The sequence below is a fragment of the Papilio polytes genome, unplaced genomic scaffold (assembly GCF_000836215.1).
Source record: "Papilio polytes unplaced genomic scaffold, Ppol_1.0 DF821289.1, whole genome shotgun sequence".
Classification (NCBI taxonomy): Eukaryota; Metazoa; Arthropoda; class Insecta; order Lepidoptera; family Papilionidae; genus Papilio; species Papilio polytes.
In genome coordinates, this window is record NW_013527915.1 from 2,391,007 (window position 1) to 2,418,160 (window position 27,154).

Genomic DNA, 27,154 nt, shown 5'->3' on the forward strand with positions numbered 1-27,154 from the left:
ACACGTCTATGAAAACACGATCGTAAGGATAGCTGGTGGGGGTATTACCACGCAATTACTGAATCGGCGTCGGTGCGCGGTTACAATTTTATTGGTCGCATATTTTAACGGTGGTTCGCACTCGGGCCGATCGCGTGGAACCGGACGCAGCTTTCTGATGAACTAATGTTACACTAGTAACTTAAACCGTCAAGCGCTGGAGCGCCCTCCCTGCGAGCTTCGTTATTTCGATTATTTCGATTGACAGTATGATGGTTAAACCTGTAAATTGATTATAAATGCGAAGAAGATTTAATATATTTAGATATCTCTATAAGCACTAAGGTCTCCGAGATTCATTCAAGCAAGAGCAGGTGAAATCACGATCTGTTGCCGCGAAGGCCACGCGAGGAGAGAGTTGACATTCCCCACACGATCTCGACTCGCTGGGATTACTAAAACACGCCAATTAAATGCACGCAAGCCACGTGACGTTGTCGAAGCCAGTCTAAATGTTCCGAGCTGAAAATCCAATTGACTTTTTTTTAACGTTTTAATTAGAATCAGCTTTATCTGGGCGCCACGATCGGCGATACTGTCGCCCGCGTCATGAATATGCAAAACATAAAGCGCATAAAACGCATCGTGACTCATAAAACGTTTACCAGATAACGTAAGTAAATAAAAACTCGTTAGCGACTAGGCGAGGCGCGCCACTCGCATTTGGATGAAGTTGTAGCTTCGGATACCGCACGTCCAAAAACCGCTAGAGAATCGTTACGTACGCAACTAATGCGGCCATTAGCGATGTCTTTATAACCATCTATGACCCTTATGGGAGCTCACACTCGTTCTCTCGGCTAGTTTATTTTCGACACATAAAACATTTAGCTATAGACTTGTATCCGGAATTAATCTGACAGGTGCAGTCGTGAGAACGGGTTTCCACGTGATTTTGATATGTGACACCGCTCAGATGGGAGACAGGGCGGCTCGTAAACTTTAATTCGATGCATAAATTATCGTTTAAGAGATTTACAATCACCGATCACAACAGCAAGTCTAAAATAATGAGCGTAAAGAATTAACAAAAGTCACCTACTAGATAGCACTCTGTAGACTTCGTATGCGTACATTACGCTAACAAACACGTAAAAGCAAACATTATATTTACTTTCCTAATCTATCATAATCGTTTCAATGAAAATGATAACGCAGGCAAGTCCGTGACCGAGAGAATTATGCAAACACGGCATTAGATACCATTGTAGTCTTGAACACACTCTTTAACCATATATACGAAGCTTAAATCCGTATATGTTCGTATATTTCGTATAAAATCGTAACCGAAATAAAACGTGAGTTCATAGAGTGCATACTTGTTACTACGATAGGACAGTCACGTCGCAGAAGAGACCATCAGGGCAAACAAATCTCTCAGACGTGACGACAGAAATATACGATTCGAAATCAACGTATTATTTTATGATTACGTCATCGCCTCACTGTTTTACATATCGAGTTATCGTAAAAGGACATCGAAAGGTTAAAGATTACAATGCGCGCGAATTCGCGTCTAATTCAATGTGGACCAGAGATTCAAGAATTGTATAGAGTAAGCATAGTTGACACTTCACTTGACCGCCTCAAGACCACATGTCTATAAAATTAATTGTATTTAATTTAATTGCCAATAAGTGTTATAAAATACTATTCAAATGTATACTTTATTTGGTGACACTGTTTAGTTTATTTAATAACAAAATATGAAACTTTATATAATTTGGTAAAATGCCAAAGTACACGAAACGGCGTACAATTGACGTATTACCTGTCAGAGAAATTACCGGTGAAAAAATGTTGTTCACTATGCCTAGTCTATTTCTTAAATGTAAGTGTGGAGTGTCTCTTATGATCTTTATTCTAGTTTCGTGTTGCAAACAGAATGAGTAAATAAAGCAAGTTCAAGCTTATCTTAGACGTGAATTTCCTCCGTCCTACATATGCGAAGTAGATCAAGGGCCTCTCGCTCTTTTGATGCGATAATACGGCCGTGGACTCAGATAATTCTTTTAATTGTTTTCATTGACATTCAGAATACTATATCATCGGATACTGCAATAAAATCTTTCAAGCATTACAGAGCAAATCGATACATCTTAGCGTGTCACTTACTCAACCCTGATAGCATAAGATATATTACAAGGAAATAATTAAAGGACATCTATTATAGTATTGAATAACACGTTTCCACTAGCTTCTGTTTGTCCTTAAGGTACGTTCACATGCGAATTCGCCGCGAAAAGCTGTTTGCGTATTTTCCACATGTGATCGCACCCTAATGAAGTTACGGACACCGTTGCTACCATACATGGGCATTAGCAACTGTTTACGGTACAAATTAGCAACTCGGCAGACGACAAAAACTAGCGACAATTATTTACTATTATCGCTTCTCAAGTTACAGTTCTACGTTCTACAAATGGCGAGGCTTTCGTTTAAAATACATACATAGTTTACATGTCATATCACGGTTATATTTCTCTCGTTATTCATGTGAAAACCTAATAGTTACCAACTCATTACAATTAGCTAACTCCACGTCTAGAGAAAATTTCGCTTTGACCGCTTGAAATTGTTTTGCCATACAAGTCTTACCATGACATAAACCCTCCAAGTCTCGAATGTCAATTGTGAAGTATGTCATACTAGAACAGAGATATAAAGACATCTGATATGTTTATTTCCGTTTGCACACTAAACGCCAAGATCGTTACAGTTTTGTTATATCGAAGATATAAGCGTACAGTCACGGAGTTCCGAGTAGCGGCTGATAGCCGTGTTGACTCTAATTGTTCACATTAGCCGGTCTCTTCCACATCGTTGTTTAACACTGGTCCATTGTGTTACTAACGGTCCCAGGTCTACACACGCGAACGTCGTTGTAATCACTATCACTTTATATAACTGTATCGTTTTGGATAATCAGAAGCGAATAAAGCATTGATTTTGGAAGCGTCTTATGTTGAAATACTTTTATATGAGGAATAGGATGGTTAGACAATAGAATGTCTACTTGTGGTTTAAATGAAATACATTAAAAATGATTGTTTATTTAAATCTGCAGATATGAAAAGTTATAATTGATTGCCTCTAAGGGCAAAAGCATTGTTTATTAAGGACCCTAAATTCCCGGTAGTTTTGAAATAGAACATTCCCAACAAGCGTTAGGCGCAAACAAAACTGTGTGTCGGAGCTCGGGGGCGGAGCAGCGGGCGTTGCACCTGGCACATTCCTCACGCACTCCTTTTTATACTGTACGAGATTGACCCGACCATTCTTAAAAGACCCTCTCCTCTTACACCACCCGATCTATCATCACCAAATAGAGATGACAACACAGAGTTCTGTTAAAACTAGTCAAGTGTCGGAACCCATCTCCAAATCTAATCCTTTTTAATTTCAACGTAATCGTAAAAAAAAAAATTATGCACAGATAAAATGTTTACCAAACGACTGCATATTTACACTCTGAATACGAGTTGTTTGTCCGATTGATTTATGACAACCTTTTTTTATTTGAGGGCTCAAGAAAATTAGCGACCGAGTTCGAAACGATCTTCAATTGCTCCTTAATGGAGAGCTGTCCCAGCTGTGAGCTCTAAATAAAATAAGGTGTCGAAAGTTACAAAGAATGAACGTTAATTTGATGTCAAATTGTTGTTAGCGAGGAGGGAACGTGGCGAAATGTATGTCAAAGTACTAAATGTATGTTTGGAGCTGCGCTTACGCGTTAACCGCAAAAGTGTGCGTTTGCGTCGACCGTAACGAAAACATCAAACCTGTTCGGGTAGTTAAAATTTTATTAAACAAACATGTGTGCGCCCCACTAACTGTTGATAGTGGGAAAACTAATTATTCTCGCATTACCTGCGCACTGGAAAGCAATTTTTAAAGTAAGCAGTGAAATCAACCGTAACAAGACATTATATTGTTTGACCTTATGCCATATTTGTTTTACTCACATGCTTAAATAATGGATTTAAAGAGCGAGCTATTTTAGTCATATATTAGTAGATTTTAACGTAGTTAACAAAACCGATCGGTTAGCCGTTCCCGTAAACTCAAATACGTAACATTGAATAGCATTCCATCAGTACCGAAACCCATTGAATTCAATTTCACTCAAGCACAAGCGTGTCTTTCACATAACAAAAAAGTCAACATTCACCACGTCCGAGTCCCAGTCGGTTCATCAACAAGATTGAACGGCATGACATGCATATTTAACGCCAAATCACACAGCACCGCTCGAAGACACTATGTCTAATAACCAAACTTTCACCGGGGGATAGGCAGAGGTTAGTAAAAAAAATTAGCATGTATTTAGTGTCCGGTTACAGTCAGGTTGGTCTTTGTGGTCATCGTTAGCTTCCCATTCGCCGCGTCACCTCGCGTGCGCGCATCCAACATGGCGATTCGTTAGTGGAGCATTTGTCAAGATAATTGTCCGAACGGAGCCATTTGAGGCATTGACGTTTCCGTATTGTTATAAATAGCTCTCATATCTCGCGAGCGAAACTCATTTAAAGTTTTACTTATTGGTGTTAAGGTTTAAATTAACTTTGACAGATAATCAAGTATGCAATGGTGTCGCATAGGTTAGCCTTGGCTTTGACATCTCGTCACGTAGTCAAATTGAAAGGTTTTGTGCTAAATTGTGTGGATGTTACCTTAAAACGATGACAAGAGTATACAAACAGAATTGTCTACTTATGTTAATAGAAAACACAACTTTAACACTGGTCTTAGTTAATTTTGTATTCACGTGTAGACCAATCTCTACAATGTACGCCAGCATAGTCATCAGTTAAACATGAAGATGCAAACACTCTTTTCGTTGAAGAGCAAGGAATTAAATGAAACTTCCTTCTTTTATTCAAATCTTGAACATTTATTGTTTTGGCTTCTTTTACAAAAAATGCGTCTTTTACAAAGTGCCTCTGAGAGGTAGTGGAAGTTAGTTGCAGAAGTGTACATAGATTATAAAGTGGATAGATTAAAACTACCACAGAGTAACAACAAAAATTAACGAATTAGTGAAGATAAATTAATAAAAGAATTCTTCTGAGCGGCGAGAACACAGTCTATTGTTTTAAGTTGCATCTTACGAATACATAACATCTTCAATCGACAGATATAAACCACCGAAGCATTTCATTATGCTTATATTTATATTACAAAACATTCGTCAAGTTTTCAATCGTTAAACAAGGTGATTTATTTATTAACAACTTTTTAAAACAAGTTTGTCCGGTGCAATAAACGATTAAATTAAAAAGTATACTAATAGTTTGTGCAATATGATGGAAATGCGTTAAAATACGATATTACAAGAACATCGAAATTGGGTAATCATCATTAAATGGTGATTTAAGTATATTTTTGTCTATTATGTACTTTCAGTTAACAAAAAAGGACCTCTAATTTTTTATTAGCTTAATTCAATAATAGCTTAATACGAATATTACCAGAAATGAATTATGAATATCTATTGTATTTTAAACAAATAATATAGTAACAGATATTGTTTGAACACCATTGATATTAACTCTTACGTAAGCGTGACGAAAGATTACATTCGGGTGTTAACGATGATTCAAATACAAGTTTCCACTGTTGAAAGACCTGTACAGAAACATATGATATCTCTTTTTCTTCTTTAAATATAAATAGCAATAAATATATGTACAATTATTTTCGCAGTGAAATATACAATTATCTTTGCCATTTCCTCTCTAAAAGTAGAAGAATATTTAATAAAATCGATTATCCAACTAATTTTGCTTGTTTGTTTCAAACGTTTAACAATAAAAAACTTTGAATATCTTACTAATACTAATATTATAAATGTGAAAGTTTAGATGGATGTTTGTTAGAGTTTGTAGCCTAAACCACTGAACGGATTTTGATGAAATTTGGTACAGATGTAGAGGATAGTCTGGAGGAACACATAAGCTACTCACTTTATTAATTGCATGTGAACGGAGTCGCATGCGATAGCTAGTATTAAATAATACGTAGTTATCTTTAACTGTATTGTCGTAATAAAACCAATGTAAACTGGCCCCAACAGGGTTACAGTTTTATTGTAACAGGTGGTTTACGTTTGTAACAAAATAATCAACGTAAGTACACCTCGACTTATTACCTCAATGTAAACTACACTTAGATCGCTGATTCACGGTTTTTATTATTAACTAACGATTTGTTACAAAATCTTCAAGCAGTTTTTAGAACATATAACACATTACGTACGAAACTTATAATGTCACATTATTTTTTCCATATCTAGAATATTCTATCTTACTAATGTTATAAATGCGAATGTTTGGATGGATGGATGTTTGTTAGAGTTTGTAGCCTAAACTGCTGAACGGATCTGGATGAAATTTGCCACAGATGTAGAACATAGTCTAGAAGGATAGATAGGCTACTTAGTTTTTTTTTAATTCCATGCCCACTGAGTCGCAGGCCATTATAATATAGGTATCTTCAATAGACCAAAATTAATATATCATACTAAAAATCGTGTAACACTATACTTAAATAAACTTTAGTAATATTTATTCACACTAAAGTGTTATTGATTTTTAAACAAACCAATAAATGAATTGAGATATACGAAAACAGACTCTATTGCATTTGTCAAAGGTATATTATTGTTCGAAGTAGAAGTATCGAATCTCCACTTTCTCAGCAGTATGTGAAATTTAACTCCTGCGTTCACTCGATTGGATCTTCGTTGACAGTTTTAAAGCCGCTGAGTATGATCAGTGTTTTTTTTTATAAATATACGCTACTGACGTTAATTGTGCCATTATGTACATTGTATAACAAACCATATAATTCTATTATATTGTAATCTATACTATCATAATAAAGCGTAAACACACACTTCTTTGTTGCCTAAGATGTCAGCAATTACAGTATATTTTTGAATAATTATTTTTCTAATAAAAAGCCCTAACCTTACGTCACGCTTTAGGCTATATATTTTCACGCCATTAAACTTAGGGGATAAATATTTTGGATAAAAACCCTAATGTGGGAAAGAGACCAAAAGTTGCTGCCAACATCAAGAAAGAAAGATTGCTAAGGTTTATCATGTCATTTAGACATTTGCTATTGATAATTTGACAAATGTAAACAATAAAATATTTTTTTTTTATGATTTCATGCTGGTGAATCCGCACGCGAACAGCTAGTACTATTATAAATCCTTAAGTTTGGATGGATGTTTGTTAGTTATTATCTCTAAAACGTCACAGATGTAGATGTTAGCCTGAAAGAACACACTCTACTACTCACTATCCAGGTTTAGGCTAAGCGCCATCTGAGCTCGGCCACCTCAAGCCTGGTGAATCTGTTAATGCCTCAAGGCAAACACTGGCCATTCAGTAACACAAAAAAAAATATTCCCTATGTTTTTCCCCACAAATTGAATTCAAAAATCAATAATTGTATATTACAACTAGGATAAATCTGGTGATAATAGCATTTATTTTCGAATATTTTCTCTAATCTTCTATATTATAAATAGTTTATCTAAATCCGCTATTTGTGTAACACAGTAGTGAAAGCTTGTTTTTTGTAATTTCGTTGATAACTAGTTAATACATAAGTCTACGTCAGCGGCCGTCCGTTTATCTTATCAGTGTAATTATCTAATACTGATAACGCGTGTTCAACATGTAGCGTGTTTCCGTGTACCTTGTGACAATGTTAACTCATTTTATATATAATTAGCGGTAAAATAAAATACCTTTCAGAAATAAGTACTTTTTTAAATTTTAACCAATCAACATGTATCGAATTCTAAGCAGAAATAGTCCGTCGTTAGTAAATTAACATAAAAAAATGTATTAGAGAAAACAATCTCATCTCCCCCTTCCTTATCCTACTTCCGGAGAATCGGCGTACCAGGTTTTCATCCTCCAAATAACTCTATCATCCGTCATCTCAGTCATCACTCTCTTCTTGATTATGTCACTTTTCACGCAATCCATCCATCTCTTTCTATCTCTACCGGTGTACCCCTTCACATAACTAACATCCTTCTTGTTAGGGAAAACAATAAAAAGATAATTTATAGGAAAAGAAATTTCAGTTTTTTATTTTTTATTTTAGATAGATTACAAAACTTATTCTAAGACATTGAAGTATCAATCACGTGGTCCGTTTTAATTCGTCAGGAATCCAATAGAACCGTATAAATCGTTCCCGGACAACGATGACAGAATACATCCACGTCCACTCTAGCCATATCATGCGTCTGTTTTTATACTACGAGTTAGTCTAAGCAAGTTCACATGTAAGGAAGTCCTAGTATTAACAGTTACTTCATCGTTTTAATACGAGACAGAAATAGTACACACAAGTTTATCTGGAGATTACGAAATATTATTACAACTGCAGATAAATAAATCTTTTATACAACTTTTTTTATTAATTTTTAAAAATATCAAATAAACTTTAGTTACAGGTTAAATTTTATCTGTATTTTAATTAGTACTGTAAATAATAAAGCTTAGTTTATTACGAAATAATTTCTCTTGTTATTCACATCGATTAACAATTTGTACGCTGTCTTATTTTAAAACCCGTTGATGTCTTCCGCCTTCATGACACCGAAACCGTTGATCATGATATTTTTAACCTGTTAATGCCTTCCTTCCGCCTTTATGGCGCCAAAACAGTAAAATATTATGATGCATTTTAAGCTGTCAATGCCTTTGACCTTTCTGGCGCCAAAACAATGGGATTCCGCGTAATTATTATCGACCGTTTAAATTTTACCGCCATTTTTTTTAAATCAAGAACATTTAAAAAAAACTATTAATAGCGTTTTTAAACTAATTTCATTTATGTGCCTACTAAATAAGAAATACATTCATGTTCTCAGCCAATATATGTACGGATATAAAATTCTTTACAAAAAGTGTTGCCTACCCAAATTGTTCTATACTTTTTGGCTTCAAGCATTCCGTTAGATCAACACTTAAACACTGGCGGGCCTACTCACACATGCAAACACACGCAAATCAAGTATGTAATGATTGGAAGTCTTTTTGGTGTTTTGCATTTCGGACGGTTGGTATTTGAAAAAAAAAAACTTACCCGATTAGATTCCAAGGCCTCGGCACTATGCTCCTCCTTTTGTCGGAAGCAATTAGTGCACTTGCTTTTATTGAAGATGTTTGGTGCAAATTTCCTGCAATCCGATCTCCCAGACATGATTGTCAGAGGTCAGGGTCAACTTAACGTTCACTATGTCACCGTGCACAGCATGATGGTAAAACACAATCACTTAAGGAATATTCGCTTTTTATAAACGAACACGTAGTTTTTCACGCGCGCACCCACCGGTGAGTGAGCTATCAGCAAAATCACTGCAAGTAAAGTGAGCGTAAGCGTCAAATAAAACACATGCACAACACAATCTCCTTCGGAAACCGTACTCCGAAGTAGTCGAATGATCGCGTAAACAATATTCGTATTCACGTCAAAATAAACATCGATTTTACAACAACCACGCGGAGTTTGCGAGCGCACAACAACACGACCGCTCGTCCATTTTACATCTGATAGAAAAGCAAGCGCGGGCGGCGAACAAAGTTGTTGTTTTACAACTTCTCTTTTCTTGTTACGTCTTGTAATAGAAATTCGATGTGGTTGTAACTTACCAATGTAGTGGTGACATTTGTCGTCTCGCTTTAGCTCGTCCAACTTAGGTCTATTTGTCCTGCTCACACTATTTATAATTTAACTTAGCAGGTGTTCTGACATCTATCGAGTGTTTTGGTATAGTCATAGCAACAACGTATGATGACGCTTGAATCAAGTCATCAAACTTAATGATTTGATAAGTGTTCGATAGATGGCGCTAATTTATAATATAAACTAATATTCGGGTCCTAGTCTTGAAATTGTATTACTTGATAAGTGAACGTTGCCTACATCCGTAGTTTACTAGTATTTACCAAGTAAGGTAATATTAAACTAATGAAAGTAATCATGTTCACTTTTTATACAAGAAAGTGGCAATGAAATCAGTTAAACCTGATATTAACTGCCCGCTTCAAACATCTGTACGAGTCTATAGTAGTATTATGAAGAGGAAAGATTTGTATTTTTATTTGTATTATAATTACTCAAAAACTATTGGACCTAATTCAAATTCTTTCACCATTAAAAAGCTACGTTATCAGCGAGTAACAGAAGTAATATTTTTAGTATTTCTTAACTTCACACGAACGAAGTCGCGAGCAATAACTAGTCTAAATGTAATGTGTAAGTGTAACAGATACGTAGTAATAGAAATATCAATATCAGACAGTCAATGATAAGCTAAAAATGGTATTCTACTTCTATTCGATTTGTTTTAATATTTGATTTAGTCCAAGTACAAGGTTTTCAAAAATTGCATACTTTTTAATTACAGAGACAAACTTAAGAACCACACTCGATTACGCTATCCGTGATGAGGAATTAAAAAAATCAATAACTTTCAGATTTTTCAACGTAACATTTTTACGTAAATAATCTGTGGTTTACAGCTTGTCACTCTGTTATGTCATCTGTCATACGCTTCCAAGCTGTCACTGTCAGATTGAAGAAACTGAAACGAAATCGAACGATACTCGGTTCCGTTGAAGTAATTAATAATTGACTTATCAGAATTCAGAATAGACGTTTCCTCGCTTTATAGGCACGCTGTTCAATGCTAATTTTCAGTCTCGTTTAAACCGGCAAGGCGGTAATTACTTGTAAAGTTAAACAGTAACAGCAATTTAATTTACGCAAGGTAAGACTTTAACGATAGAATTAAATTAATTACACTAATTCTTGAAAGTATATGTGAATTGTTATATCTATTATAACCTAATAGTAATCTAAAATATAATAGTTTGAAAGTTTTATGATTATTATGTTTTTTCTTTAGGAAAATGGAAGACCTTAGTTTTATCCCAGATCTCCGTAGCGGGCCTCTGGATGTTTATAGAAATACCGCATCGTTTAACTGGAAACGCCTTAAACTGTCTTTGGAAGGAGATCTCGAATTGTTAAAACTTAAGGTAAGAAATTTAAGAAAAATTTAATTTTGTCTACACAGTATTATACTTATAAAAATATTTAATTGTTTAAAACAAATTCACACAAAAAATTAATTAATTTTTGTTTTACGGATTTTTAATTTATATTAAATTTTGAATTGTGCAATAGATATAAAAAGTTTGCTTTGAATTTTCAAGTCTAAATTATTATTGCTTCATGATTCTCTTATTGGTCCATGAAACATGACTAGTTTAAAAATAAGAACTTGTGAGAAATCTTTGAATAATTTTGTTGTTGGCCTTGATACAAGTTATAAAGAATAGATTATGTTACTGATATCTTATCACTATAACAAGTTTTATAAATGATGTAGGCTTTTAAGTCTTTTAAATGTTGAAAAAACTATCGGGATATTTAATTAAAACTTAGAGTTTATGTTTGAAATAACAGACTATGTAGTTATTATCTGCCAGTCCTTATTCTATACCCTTAGGGTCCATGCATGGTTTAATCCTCCAGATCAATGTATTGTTTGTCTTTTCTGTCACTCCTTTCTCGATAATGTCAGTTTTCATGCAGTCCATCTCTTTCTAGGCCTACCTCTACAACTTGTTATCCTTATCCTATTTTTCTTCATAATTATATGCTAAAAGATACTGGTTAAAAAATGTGACAGTTCTAATTAATAAAAATTAAAAATAAATAAAAAAAGCAGTCCTTGTTATATGTGATTCATCACTCATAACACATTATGTAGAATGGCTGTTTAATATTCTCTTTATATTTTAGATGTTGATGTTAATTTGGATTCAAGTAATCAAGTACTCATTTTAATTGGTGATGATTTTTTAATAACTAAACAGTATTTGAAATTAATTTTAATTTATGTAACTTTGTCATGCATTTTTAATTATTTTATTTGCATATAATTACAAAGTTTTAAAACAAAAATATCGTGAATGACAGTAATACTAAAATAATTTCAATTTTCAAGCGCCTCTGATTTTATCATTTTATTATCTTCATATAAATTGTCATGACTTTTGCGCATTAATTTATTAATATATTTCACTTATTGAAGTATTAAAAAATATATAAATGTAATTGCTTTTACATGATAAATATTGATAAGGTATATAAGCTATAAATGTGGATTTAATAACATTTTATGTCAGAAAAGTATTTCTGATATATTCATGGTTTTAAATGTTAGTTTGTTAATACTTAGTTTAATTGTTGACCGAATATACAATTCGATGGAAATGTAAACTATAGTATGTTTGAAATACCAATTTTGCAAGAAAAATCTACAGTCCCTTTTATATTTCTTACATTACTTAACAATACTTAGTATTAAGTTTGAAAAGTAATCCTAAAACAAGATGTAAATCACAAAATTACAGCAAAAAGTAGTCAATTACATAAAAATTTTTTATTTTTTTGCTTAATGTTTGTTTTTCTGTACATAATTATATCTTTGCAGTACAAAATATGGCACATCTTAGAAAGGGATCCGTTGTTCGCTCACAACCAAGTGACACCATCGGTGGAAGAACAGAAGCGATTAACTCAGCTTCAACTTAAAAAGATTAACGAATACAAGTTTGTTACCAAGGAAATATTCAATTCTAGCTACAGTAAAAGGGTAAGAATATTAATATTTGGCTTACGGCCTGTCCTATCAAATTGTAAATTGTCTGTCTAACGGATTTTGTTCCCTTATCAGTAACGTCATTTTTAAGCTATCTGAGCCTCTATCAGCCAGTGGTGGGACAAGCCCTTAGACTTTGATATTTTTTGATGTATGCAGTATTGCTATATTTTTTATTCATAATGATTATTTCTTTGTCCAGACTAGAGCAATAATGACGATTAACGAAGCTGTACAGTCTCTGAATCCCAGCGTCTCAGTCAAAATGGCTATCGGAATTTATCTGTTCTCCAACGCGCTACTCTCTCTGGGCACAGAACGACATCACAAGTTCTACGAAGCTACAATACTTAACAGAGAGGTATGCTTATATTGTAAATGTATAATACACTAGCTGTTGCTCGCGACTTTGTCCATGTGGAATTAAAAAAAACAGCCTATATGTTACGCTGTAACGTAGCATTTTAATGGTAAAAGAATTTTTGAAATCTGCTCAGTAGTATTTGAGATATTTCAATATACAAAAAATCCATGAATACAATTTTTTTCTCTTTATAATATTAGTATGGTTACAAAGTGGGTAATTTCCGCTCATATGTAAATTTGTTTCTTATTTGTTTGTATGTATGTAAAATGTAACAGCCTAGAGTATTAACGTCTGAACCGATTTTAGTCGAATAAGTTGTCATTCGATTAGTCTTCTTTCCCGGAGTGTCATAGGGTATATTATATCCGCACAAAAATTCAAACAATAAAATGGGACCCACCTGCAAGCATTACCTTTCGGAAAAGAAAGAATTACAAAAGTCAGTCCACTAGCGGCGGAGTTATGCCGTAACACACATAAAAAAAAACATACAGACGAATTGAGTACCTCCTTCTTTTGGGATGTCGGTCAAAAACACGGTTATCGGACCATGTAGATAAGTGAAACTTATTAACTCACTAGCGCCCTCCGTTGCAATTGTATATATCAGATTTTATGTATTTTTTGACAATCAAACGATAATACCACCCCAACGGGCAAAACATTTGTTTGACTTCATACTTTGTTTTCAATCAGTCAAAGTTCTACGAGTAAATGTTTATACTCTTTCCTATAACGGACATGAAGTTTGTTAAACATAAATGCTTATAAATTTAATTCACAACACGAAAAGTACATTTGTTTGAAGTTAGTGCCAACATTATATTCGTTACTGTTATACAAATGCATCGTTAAAATTAAATTTAGATATTTTTATGTAATCTTTATAGGAAAGATAAACAATATTCAGTAATTATAATAGAAGACTTCATATTATGTACAATCAGCCTCGTAAATGGATCCTGCAGTTTAAAAAATATAGGTCACTAGCTATCGCCCGCGACTCCGTCCGCGTGGATTAAAAAAATCTCAAAAGTAAATAGCTTATGTGTTCTTCCAGACTATCATCTAAATCTATACCAAATTTCATCGAAATCTGTTCACTCGTTTAGGCTACAAACTCTAACAAACATCCATCCATCTAAACTTTTTTATTCATAATATTAATATGATTTATGACTATCCCAGCTGCATTGAACCGTTGGTTAGTCTTTTTTGTTCCATAACGTCATAAAATGCGTTTCTCAAGCTTTGTAATAGTATACATATTTATGCAGGCGACTGTACTTTCATGTTTTTCTGCTGTAAAATCGTATTTTCGATACCCCACTATACTGACCAGATATAAAAAATCCTCTTATTTTATTATATAGTTAGTTAAGACATATTATTTTTCCTAATTTGGATTTACCGTTGACGTATGATTTCTTATTGTTTTCCATACAAGATCTATCATAACATTTTCCCGTTGACATATGCCAAAGACCAGTTGGAGACCAGGTAAACCAGCAAGGAAACCCTAGGTTATCCCAATCTTTGTACAATATACTACTAAACAGGAAAACCTCCGCTGAAGGAAATAACAAAGTAATTGTTTTTGTAACAAATTTACCTCTATGAATATTGATAGTGTATATTATGTATTTCTTATGTAAGAAACAGCAATTATTTTTAATCTCTTACTGAAAAAATTGTTTTCGTAATGATTAATTCAAATTATTAATTAAATGTTAGTAGTTTTTATTGTAGTTTTACTGACATTGTTTTGATCTACGTCAAATATACCCATTCTTTCTAGACTATTCTTAAAATTTCACTACATTTCTACCATATGCTTTAAGCACCAAAGACTTCTGGGTCTTTCGTAGATCTCATGGACCCCTAGACCCTACATGTCTAGATTATAAGCCCGCTTATCTTAAAGATATTGTCTCATAGGATCTAGACCTAGGATCGTGTTACTTAAAATTCCTTCTAAGTTCGCATATTTTTTAATATTGATCTAATCCTGTCACGCGATTCTGTATCTTATAGCATATCTCTTTGTACTAGATCCTGGCGAGTTTCGCGCTGACTGAGATCGCGCACGGCTCAGACGCGCGACTGATGCGTACGACTGCGACGTACGACGCGACGAGGCGCGAGTTCGTCATACACACACCAGACTTCGAGGCCGCTAAATGCTGGGTTGGTAATCTAGGTAAAGCTTCCGTGTGGATTTTATTTGGTTTTTTCTTGCTTTTTTATAGCGGTAACGACAGTGCTCAAAAATAGCCCTTAAGTTGTATGTCTTTAAAGTTTTAAGTTCAAGAATACTACATTTCGGAGGTATTTTTTAAGTTGGAACTTTAAATTTTATGTCTCTTATGTAAATTGAAAGATATAAGGTGGTAATTAAAATCGCCTTGTAATTAAAAGACTGTTTACTTACCTTTATAAAAATATTTGCTTATTAAGTGGCCTGAATATAAATTAGGATTTTTTACAGTTTTTTTCTAAATTGTATAGCGGATGGTATAGTTTTGGTGGTAAATAAATTATGTTTATAAAAAAAAATACATGCAGACGAATTGAGTACCTCCTTTTGAAAAGTCAGTCAAAAAATTATGTAATTAAAAGCTGCAAAAAATATATTTATTATTACATATATAAAAAATAACCAGAAATAATAACGTTACGAATATATTAAAAACTTGCTTCCAATGCGGCTTTTTTCTCATGGAATTATAAAAACTGTATTTTATTGTTGTAATATTTCTAAAAACTTTAAATAACAAAAATACAAGGAAGTCGTTTGACGTTTGTATTGTTTACGACAAACCATGGTAACCATGCTTTTTGCAGCTACCGGCTTGTAGTTTTTGTCTCTTTCCCGCATGTCGGTTTTTTCCAATTTATTAACTCCCTAACTTTAATAGAGTGAAAATATATAGCCTAAAGCGTGTCACTGTAGGTCTTTTTATTAAATATTGTTCAATAATCTGTGACGGCTGACATCCTACATATCTAAGTAGTGTGTTTAAGCTTTATTATATTACTATAGATTTTTCATTTTTATATTTTTTTTATTTAAACGCTTGTTTTTTGTTTCATTGGTATTTTTAAACGAGCTGCTGACCGCGATTTCGTCCACGCGATATTTATAAAAAAAGTAGCCTATAATATGCCCGTTTGTCAGCTACCCTTCAGTGAAAGTCCGGTCGAAATAGTCCCAGCCGTTTCAGACATTGCCCGGAACAAACAAACAAACAAATTAAATGCGATTTATTAGCAACGCATATTTCCCGAAATATAGAAATTTTTCTCCTGATATTACAAACAGATACTCCTATTTTATTTGTTTAGATATAGCTTTAAATAGTCATATATTAAAAAAAAAAACTTCATCAAACAAATGTTTCTATTAAATAAACATTAAGTAATAACTTTTTATAACATATTTTGTTGGAAACATATTTCAGTGAGTCCTGCGTCATGTATTTTACCTTGACACTAGAGTTAACGAAGCGTTTCTCGTTCTTAATTTATGAAGGGTCATAGGTTCAGTTTTATGTTCACAATAAATTTATATTTACACATACTTTGTTACGCAGGATGTCGGCAATCACTGCATAATCTTTAATATGTTTTTAATTTAACGCCCAACAGGTCCACTTTTAGTCCCTTTCCCTTTCCACCCTTATACTTATAAGAAAAGGATGGAAAGGGAACATGGATTTGACGGTGGAGACGCATAGAAACATACTTTTTATGTGCGTCTCCTCCTCCATCGATTAAGGGTCTAACGCATCCGCTTTTGCGGATGTCTATGGGCGGCAGTCGATTCAGGTGGCCGTTTCCTCTTTTGCCATCTGAATGAAATCAATGAATGAAAAAATGAAAAATTTGAATGATTCACAAAAACATCGTCATGCGAGAAAGAGATAAAAACAATAAAAAGACGGACGCAATACTGCCATGGTAATTGTTAGCCAATGGCAAAGGTCTTCGTTGTCAATGAGGGAGCCCTCGAGCTTAGTTACTCATAAACGAGGTTTAGGCTCAGTGCCATGCGCTCGGCCACCTCAAGCCCGGTGAATCTGTAAATGCCTCTTCAAGGCAAACAGTGGCCACTCAAAAAAAAAATCGTTGTCATTTGTGCGTTTGAATTTTAATATTTGTAATTGAAAGTTTTACAAATGTAAAAATCAAATGAAGTTATTTTTTTTCATGCGGATGATGCCACACAGCTAGTTTTCTATAAAAATATAAAATTGCAGAACACATTTGCACAATATAGCCATAAAATTGAAAAAAAAATCGTTTTGTTTTCTCAATGCAACAATAATGGTATAAGTTAAGTTGAATTACTATTGTATTATGGTATTATTGAGTCACTTATACCATTTGTTGAGAAATTAGTCGTAATTTTGTTTTTACGAATCATGTATTTCATGGGCTTTATTTTGTAAAATATAGCCCTCTTTTATTAGGGCGCCCGAGCGTACAAATTTGGTTACACGGTTGAACTAGTCATAATTCTAAATATAGCTCATTAGAAACAAAGGGGTCCGAAATATATAAAATATTTAAAATATAAAGCCATAGTTACATGGAATATCTATACTTCTATACTAATATAATAAAGCGTAAACACACACTACTTTGTGACGTAAGATGTCAACAATTACAGCATGGTTTTAAATTATTCTTTTTTTAATAAAATGCCCTACACTAACGTCACGCTTTAGTCTTTAAACTTAGGGGTTAACTAAACTTAACTTTCATCATTAAACTTAGGGGTTAAATTAATTAGATAAAAACCCTAATGTGAGAAAGGGACTGTAAACTACAAGGTGCCAACATTAAGGATTTTTTTTTTTTTTTTTTGTGACTGAATGGCCACTGTTTGCCTTGAAGAGGCATTTACAGATTCACCGGGCTTGAGGTGGCCGAGCGCAGATGGCGCTTAGCCTAAACCTCGTTTATGAGTAACTGAGCTCGAGGGCTCCCTCGGGAGCCTCGGCACGAGCCGTTACTTCGATATTATTACCGGATTGGGAGGCCACCGAGCTCTTAGGTCGCTTCGGAGGACGCTCCATGGAGTGACTAGGCACAAGGGCCCCCGAGAGGGAACCTCGGCTTGGGCTGTCACTCAATACGCGTTTAGCATTCCGATTCAAGGGCGCTCGAGAGGGCCGAACCTCGACTTGATCGGTTGCTTCTATCTGATTAATATTAATACGTCTAACATTACTACCACTTCGGAAAGCGTTATCGCTGGGAGAAGAAGTGGCGGAAGAAATTTTTATAGGTGCAGACACTACATTTTTAATCTAACTAATATTATAAATGCGAAAGTTTAGATGGATGGATGGATGTTTGTTAGAGTTTGTAGACTAAATGGCTGAACAGATCTACATGAAATTTGGTATAAGGATGGATAATCTGGAATAACACATAGGCTACTCACTTTTTTTCTAATTTCACGCGGACGGAGTCGCGGGCAACATCTAGCATATTTTTCATGGAATGTCCTTATTTCGATACAAACGGTGTATGTTTCCAGGCAGAACGTGCACGCACACACTGCTGTTCGCGCAGCTGATCATGCCCGATGGCACCAACCATGGGTTGCATGGCTTCGTGGTGCCAATTCGTGACCCTGACACCCTCGAGACGTACCCTGGCCTCGTGGTAGGGGACATGGGTGAGAAGATTGGCGTCAACGGTATTGATAACGGGTGAGTCTTTTGTAGTATTTTAAAACGTTACAGGAAGTATTTTCTCGTATCCGAGCTCCTGCGTTTGCGGTAGAGTTGTCATTCTTAACCCTTCTAGTCTCCCAAACATGAAAAAAAGTGATTTATTCCTTACTTCATATGTATAAGTTAAAAAGTTTTGACGCACGGAACGTGTTAAATTGTCCAAATGTCTAAGTTACTACTACCGACTTGCCTTGACAGTTTACTTTGATGCCGGAAAATTTTAGCGGCATTGAAGGTGTTAAAATTCGAATTCTAAACATATTTTTTGTAATATTTTCTATAAATTCGCCAACCTTGAACATTGGATGTGCGAATATGTAACAGACAGCATGCGATAAAAGTTACGTTACGAGCCAATCTTATCACGTCGCGTGTGTCATAAAATATTGAATTCGTAGTAAATAAGGAATGGTGCGTTATAGATAAGATTAATCGAGTTCTTTTCATCATTATTTAATGTAAATATGCCATTAATATCTACAATCTAGTCAAGAAATGATGAATATTTGAGTCGCAACTGGCATCCGCTTTTACCGTTTATTTCCATTGCGATGTCACATATTAGTTGTCTCTCTTACAATGTTAAGGATGACATGATTTTATACAAATGCGTCACACATTTTCTCTTTCTTTGATAGTGTTAAGAAGAACAACTACTGCGCTGTAGGATTGGCACAACACTATATTATCTTCATAGACGTCCCGTCCCTATCTGTCAGCTGTCAATCGTCTGTGTGCTTAAGTTACACGCTAGTAACAATTATTGGTTAAATATAGGGATGATTCAGTATTTAGAAACCCATAGATATCTATTTATTTAAGTAACCTTGATTCGTTGAAGTGCTAATAAAATTAACCTAACCTAATTCTATATCTGTTCAGATTGTATAGATAACAAATTCAAACATCCAACGTTCGTATATCTCACACCTTTCACCCGATATCTGTTTGCCGAAAATATCTTTACATGCACTTTCATTTTTATTTCAAATCACGTTTGTTGCAGCTTTTGAGTCTGTAAAAATCAATAATTTGTAACTTATTAGCTTTCGCTCGAAACTCCATCCACTTGGTAATAAAAATACAAGTAAATAGCCAGTGTTCTTCCAGACTATGCTCTACATCTATGCCTCGTTTTAGCCAGATCCGTTCAGCCGTTTAGGCTACAAACTTTAACAAACATACATCAATCCATTTAAACTTTCGCATTTATATTAGTAAGATTTATGTTAAAACAATCGAAATTTTCACTCCACAAAGCACACACAAAAGCTCCACTGTCTAATTTACCTATATCTTGTGTTAAGCCATACAGTTCTTAATGTTTTCGAAAAGTAAATATTCGAATTGTTCAGATAAAACTGAACGTATGGAATTCCAAATCTACATAGTTCTTCAAAGTAAATGAAATGCTAAGAATAGTCGAAGGACGTGAATCATCCGATTGGGTACATTAAAGTTATAGCCGAACGTAGATTGTGAATGAGTAACGCGTTGTATTGAATTTTGATAATCTAACAAAACTGTGACGTGAATGTCACGCCATATCATGACGTCATCTGTCGCGGCACGAAAACGGTTGGGCTGAAAGTGTACCTGAAATGTTAACTAGCTTTTGACCGCAACTTCATTCGGGTGTAATTAAAAAAAACTTAAGTCGCCTATATTAGATTAGAAGTAAATAGCTTTATTGCGGTTTTTATTTTTTTTAAATTAATTGCTTGTTTAACAATTTAGTATGCCTAATTAAAAAAAATGGTCTTAATGACTGAAGTGTTCTTCCAGACTATCTACATCTGTGTTAAATTTGGAAGTCAGTTTTTTTCTCTACTAATATTATAAAGAGGAAAGATTTGTATCTTTGTATGTATCGAAATAACTCAAAAACTAATGGGCCAATTTGAAAAATTCTTTCACCGTTAAAAAGCTACTTTATCGCTGAGTGACAGGCATATTTATAATTTCACATGAACAAAGTCGCGCTCAACAGCTACTTCTTTTGTGACTGAATGACCACTGTTGACTTGAAGAGGTATTTACAAATTCACTGGGCTTGAGGTGGCGGAGCGCATACCTCTTAGCCTAAACTTCGTTTATGTGTAACTAAGCTCGAGGGCTTCCTCGGGAGCCTCGGTACAAGCCGTTACTTCGTTATTACCGAATCGGGAGGCCACCGAGCTCTTAGATCGCTTCTGTGGATCAACAACAGATTATTTATAACAATGTTCGTAGGTTCATAATGTTCAACCAGTATCGGATACCTCGTGAGAACTTGTTGAACAGAGCCGCAGACGTCACAGAAGACGGTCAATACGTCAGTTCATTCTCTGATCCATCCAAAATACTTGGTGCTGCGTTAGAAAATTTATCAGCAGGTGAGTGATAGTAAATAATGGTTTACCTATGCATATGAAATTAATTAAAAAGTTTGTCGTTAAATTTTTGTTATACAGCCTTACAAATAAACGCGGTATAAAATTTAACGAGGAATAAACTGAGTATAAGCAAATATTAGTACATATTTTTACTCGATTTATTCCTAAGGCTGATAGGGTTTTTATAGATAAGGGAACGACAAAATTGTATCACATTTTTTTTTATAGATAATTGTTGAGAGTATTTAATTTAGTCTAAGTTTATTCCCTTTTCCCTGTCCACTCTTTTCTAAGAAAGGAAAAATAGAAAAAAACATTTGACGGAGACATAGGAAGGGCAAATATACTCTTTCTCTGCATGCTTGACTTTAATCGAACAGCGCGCAATGCTTGACTTTAATCGATCCCCACGTGGGGATAGATGAGAATAAAAAGTTTCATCCGTCCCACCTTTTAGGACGAAGGGACGGTTGGAACTAATTTAATATCATAACGGTTCCATCTGGTTTATTGGTGATAGTGGGACTAAAAGGTGGGATGGGTGAAACTTTTTATTCTCACGTCACAAAGCGGGGTAACAGTTGGGAATAATTCGCAAATACCTTTGTAACGCTTTTGACAACGTTTCTAGCGGTCGGTATTTCGTTAAAACCAATTCGTTTATACCATTAAAAGGTGATATGACAAAATTGTCACGTGTGTTAGGTCGTATCGGCATAATGCAGGAGAGCTGTCACTCGCTGGCGAGCGCGGTGGCGATAGCGGTGCGGTACGCCGCCACGCGCACGCAGTTCGGCGAACAGGACAACGAGATACCTCTCATTGAGTATGATTTACATGTTAGTAGTTTTTAATTGTTTTTACTATATTTACTACGTTGCCATTGCTCTTATTTATTTATTGGAAAGGTACCAATTGCATGTTCAAAATTCACAACCAAATGAATATACTTTAGACAATGAAAAACAAAAAAACAGAACATAATGATGACAGGCGTACACAGCACTCACAAGATTTTTTTTATTTCTTCAATAACAACTATAAATTAGGATACACATATTAAACAAAAAAATTAAAACAAAAACAATAAAAGAAAAATTAAAAGTGTTACTGGTGGTAATTTAAGCAGAGACCCTTTTTGTTTATTAAATTAAAAAATCGGACACGGGACTTGTTCCTATCTGTGCTGCTCTTTCATACATCTCTATCAGCAGTAATATAAGGGCCTGTCCCACCACTGGCTGATAGAGGCTCAGCCCCTCTAGACAAAGTGACTTTCGATTAGCGATATCGCCAGTAGAATCGACAAAATGTGTCAAAATGTATAGGAGTATATGTATACGTGCCAAGCACGTGACTTATCGAATGTTACTTTGTCTAAGGGGACTGATAGCTTAAAAATGACGTCACTGTCTGATATTTCTGTCACATATTTTACACGTTGGATTGTTGACAATTTACATTTTGGTGGGACAGGCCCTTATCCTCTTTAACACAAACAATTCCTCCACCTTTTTGTATAGATGAAGACAATTTGAAATCCTAATTGTAATTGTAAATATCGAAATTACCGATATTCTGTTCAATTTGTATTGTATTTTTTTTATATCAAAGGTTAAATGCAAGCGTTACGAATAGGAAGCCACTGTTAGAGTAAAGATCATTATTTTAATAGGTAATTTTAAATTTCTTGTGTAAATTTTAACGTATATTTCCAGCAATGGCGTTTGTTCGGTTACGTGGCTGCGGCTGTGGTGTTCAGGATATACATACACAGTTTTGCTCATGTCTACCTCGATATTGTAGAGAAATCGCATATGGGAGAACAAGTTGACAATTTGGTGAGTTTTATTTTTACAATATATTAGCTTTCGACCGCGACTCCGTTCGCGTGGAACTAAAAAAACAAAAGTAAGTATCCTATGTGTTCTTCCATCTGTGCCAAACTTTATCGAGATCCGTTCAGCCGTTTTAGCTACAAACTCTAACAAACATCCATATATCTATCTAAATTAGAAATAAAAAGTTTATGGTGAGTTAGTTGTATGTTGTGTTGTGTTGTGTTGCAGAGCGAGGCGGTGTCGGAGATCCACGCGATGGTGTCGTGCAGCAAGCCGCTGCTGACGTGGACCACCATGGAGGCAGCGCAGCAGTGCCGCGAGGCCTGCGGCGGACACGGATATCTTAAGGTTACCACCGTTACATATCACTACATCACGCGACATCTCACTAAACCACACCACATCTTACCACATGAAACCACACCATACCACATCTCACTATACTACACATCACGATACAAACTATTCTACAACCTTTTCAAATAGAAGCAGGTTTTATTTTAATTTTTTTATATATAAGGTGGCAAACGATGGGGACATAAACCAGAAAGTGTTAAGAATGACTTTGGATGGCTACAAAGGAAAAGGAAGACCGAAGAAAGTATGGATGGATTGTGTGAAAGAGGATATGTTTAAGAAAGGAGTGGATTCAGATATGACGGCTGATAGAGATGTATGGAAGAGCAGGATATACTGTGCCGACCCTTCATAAGGGATAATGTCAACTGGATGATGATGAAGGTGGCAAACGAGCAAGCGACCACCTGAATCCGCCAAAATGGCGACGTGACCGCTATCCATAGATATCCGCAATTGCAGATTCAATGCCTACCCTTAATCAACGGAGGAGGAGACGCACATAAAGAGGATATTTCCCCTTCCTATGCGTCTCCTCCGCCGTCAAATCCACTTTCCCTTCCCATCCTTGTAAGAAAAAAGGTGGGAAGGAAAAGGGACCAAAACCCTTACCACTTGATTTATCACTTTTATTTTATGTACTTTGCCTTTACTGCTTTAAAATCGTCCATTGAAAATAATCGAGTGTTAAGTGACATGTAACTTGCAGCGCGCGAACCTGGGCGACATCCGCAGCAACCACGAGCCGACGGTGACGTACGAGGGCGACAACAACGTGCTGCAGCAGCAGGCCGGCAACTGGCTGCTGCGCCAGTACGCGGCCGCGCGCGCCGGCGCCGCGCCCGCCTGCCCGCTCGCCTCCGCCGCCTTCCTGCGCAGCCACGCCGCGCTCGCCCGCGCCGCCTTCGCCCCGCGCACCACCGCCCACCTCAAGGACACGCAGTGTACACATACTTCCAACTACCTCTTGACTGTTCACTGTTCACAGATGACAGACGTGAAATGGAAGCAATTCCGTGTTTCGTCTGATGAGTGTGGTGCCAGAGGCCTAATTTAAGTCCGTTTCTCTTTACCACCCTTTTCTTATAAGGAGAGAATGGGAAGGGGAAATGAATTTGACAGTGGAGGAGATGCATAGGAAAGGGAAATATCCTATTTATGAGCGTCTCCTCCTCCATCGTATAAGGGTAGGCAACGCATCTGCAATTGGATGTCTATGGGCAGCGGTCGCTTCGCCATTTTGGCGAATTTCGGTAGCCGCTTGCTCGTTTGCCACCTTATGTTATAAAAAAGAAACTCCCACGTAGCTTTCTCACTTATTTCAATCTAACTAATATTATAAATGTGAAAGTTTAGATGGATGGATATTTGTTAGAGTTTGTAGCCTTATTTGCTGAACGGATTCCGGTGAAATTTGGTACAGATGTAGGGAAAAGTCTGGAAGAACACATAGGCTACTCACTTTTTTTAATTACACGCGGAAGGAGTCGCGGGCGAAAGCTAGTACATTCATAAATATAAAAAAATACGAATCGTAGCTCTTCATAATATTTATAGATTCAAAAATATAAAGGCATTGTTACTTTTGTGAATTTTGCCTCACTTACGCCATCTCTTGGTATGTCCTCAAAATCACATGTTAAAATTATTTAAGTGAATTAGATGTCGTGGTCGATAGATATTTGGTAATAATGTAACTTATAATTATAATAAAGTTGGAGTGTCTTTATGTAAATATCGAAATAAAAATAGATTTCGCGAACTTGATATATATGTGTTGTTGATAACAAAAATGACATTTCTATAATATGGGACATTTACTGTAGGGTACCTGATAGGGATGGACATATAGGCTTTTTCAAGAAACGCGCTTTTTAATTCTGTATTAACTAAAATGAAATTAATAACCAATTCTATTTCCTTCCAGTTATAATGTCGACTTACAAATGGCTGATATGTTACCTACTAAAGCAAACATATGAGAAATACGAATCATTACTCGCTCAAGGCTTCACAAAGTTCCAAGCGAAGAACAAATCTCAAGTATACAGATGGCGGAATCTAACTAAAGCTTATGCTGAATATTTAGCGTTGATGTTCAGCTTGGAAGCTATACAGAAGAAGGAGGAGGCGTTGCAGCCGGTGCTGAACAGGCTGGTGATGCTGTACGGGCTGTGGTCGCTGGACGGCCATCTGACGGAGCTGTACGAAGGTGGATACTGCACCGGGCCTGCTGCAGCGCAGCTGCTGCGTGCGGCGCTGCTGGAGCTGTGTGGTGAGCTGAAGGGGGATGTGGTGGGGGTGGTAGATGCACTCGCCCCCACAGATTTTGTACTCAACTCTGTGTTAGGCAACAGTGATGGCAGAGTAAGTATTTTTTTTTAATATTTCTTTCTCGCGACTTAACCTTTAAATGTATGATGATGAATTTATACATTACCCAATAGACTTTTGTAAGAACATTTTTTTTAATTTATGTTCAATTTACTACCAGTTTCAATTTATGGTATTTAAAAAGAATAATCGTGCATTTTAGGGTTAATGAAATAAACTTGTATGTGATCCTTTAGGCTTTATGACATCCGTGTTAAATTTTACTGATACTTGTCTACAAGGCTTTTGTGGTGGTTTTTTGACATTGACAAGGCGGCTGTTAGTTTTTAGAGATACCGTTTAAAAATACCAGCTTATTTCCAAATTCTGCAATGTTGATAACAAAATTAAGCTATCTGCTAATTTTAGATTATAATATCGTCATTTCTATAATTTCGAAATTACAAAAAGAAAAATGGCGCTCTCTCATTGGTCGAAATATGACGCTTTCAATGACATTGTTAGTTCACAAAATTGCGCCATATCTTTGAAAAACGTAGTAACAAACATCCAAACTGCTTTTAAAGTCTGATTTACAAATTATGTTGAATCTAATTTACATTTGTTAATTTCAGTTATACCAGAACTTACAAAAGGCGTTAATAAGTCACCCGGGAACATTCGAGCGCGCGCGCTGGTGGCGGGAGGTGGTGCCCTCCGCTAAACTATAAATATACAGAACACTAAGTTTATATTTTTTCACATTATTAATTACACAGAACATAATTTTTTGTGTAACAGAAATCAGTACCGAACCTCTGAGCCGACAAGATACATGAATAGAACTATACTTTATGTTCAAAATGTTGAATTTATGTGAAAATGTCATTACGATATGTTTTATGTTTCCTAGAATGCATTTTGTATAATTTGTATTGTTTTCCTAAGATATGTTGAATTTTAAAAGTGACGGTTTATGTTGTTTTGGAAAATGTGACGCCATCTATTGGTAGGAATTCGAAAAAAAATAGGAAATGGTTATTTTGTAAAACGGATTTTTGCATATTAAATACAGAATTGTATTGCTAAATGATTATATAGTTCCTTAAAGTATGTAAAAGTAATTAAACCTAAATAAAATTATACATAACTGACATAGAAATAAGGTTAGAATATTATATAAATGAATAGTAAAATTAATAGAGAAATTTATATAAAAAACTTTTTTTATGTAATAATAATACATGGTTTACGGTGAAATTATTTAAAAAAAATATATCTTTGTTGTACTTTTGGATGGTACAGATATATTTTTTATATTTTTTTTTAATTACAAAATATCTAACGAGATATCAAAAAAATTGGCTTTTTATTTACTTTTTATGTTGCCATTTGAAATGTGAAGT

General features: G+C 35.2%; 2 protein-coding genes across 2 annotated transcripts in view; one reads left to right on the forward strand and one right to left on the reverse strand.

The window, feature by feature from the left end:
- Nucleotides 1–9,638, reverse strand: part of LOC106109087 (protein outspread-like) — a gene marked incomplete at its 3' end in the record, with an annotated part of 201,993 nt that extends 192,355 nt beyond the window's left edge. Inside the window, exon 1 of the mRNA XM_013290490.1 lies at nt 9,160–9,638. Coding sequence (XP_013145944.1) covers nt 9,160–9,276 — 117 coding nt within the window. The remainder of the gene's footprint in view (nt 1–9,159) is intronic.
- Nucleotides 9,639–10,496: 858 nt separating this feature from the next.
- Nucleotides 10,497–26,937, forward strand: LOC106109300 (peroxisomal acyl-coenzyme A oxidase 3-like). The gene is made up of 13 exons (XM_013290748.1): nt 10,497–10,846; nt 10,985–11,117; nt 12,581–12,742; nt 12,951–13,109; nt 15,168–15,315; nt 18,664–18,838; nt 21,095–21,237; nt 21,943–22,076; nt 22,956–23,078; nt 23,307–23,426; nt 24,145–24,379; nt 25,363–25,802; nt 26,384–26,937. Exons 2-13 carry the CDS (start codon nt 10,989–10,991, stop codon nt 26,477–26,479), a joined length of 2,064 nt encoding a protein of 687 aa, XP_013146202.1. The 5' UTR covers nt 10,497–10,846; nt 10,985–10,988; the 3' UTR covers nt 26,480–26,937.
- Nucleotides 26,938–27,154: the final 217 nt, after the last annotated feature.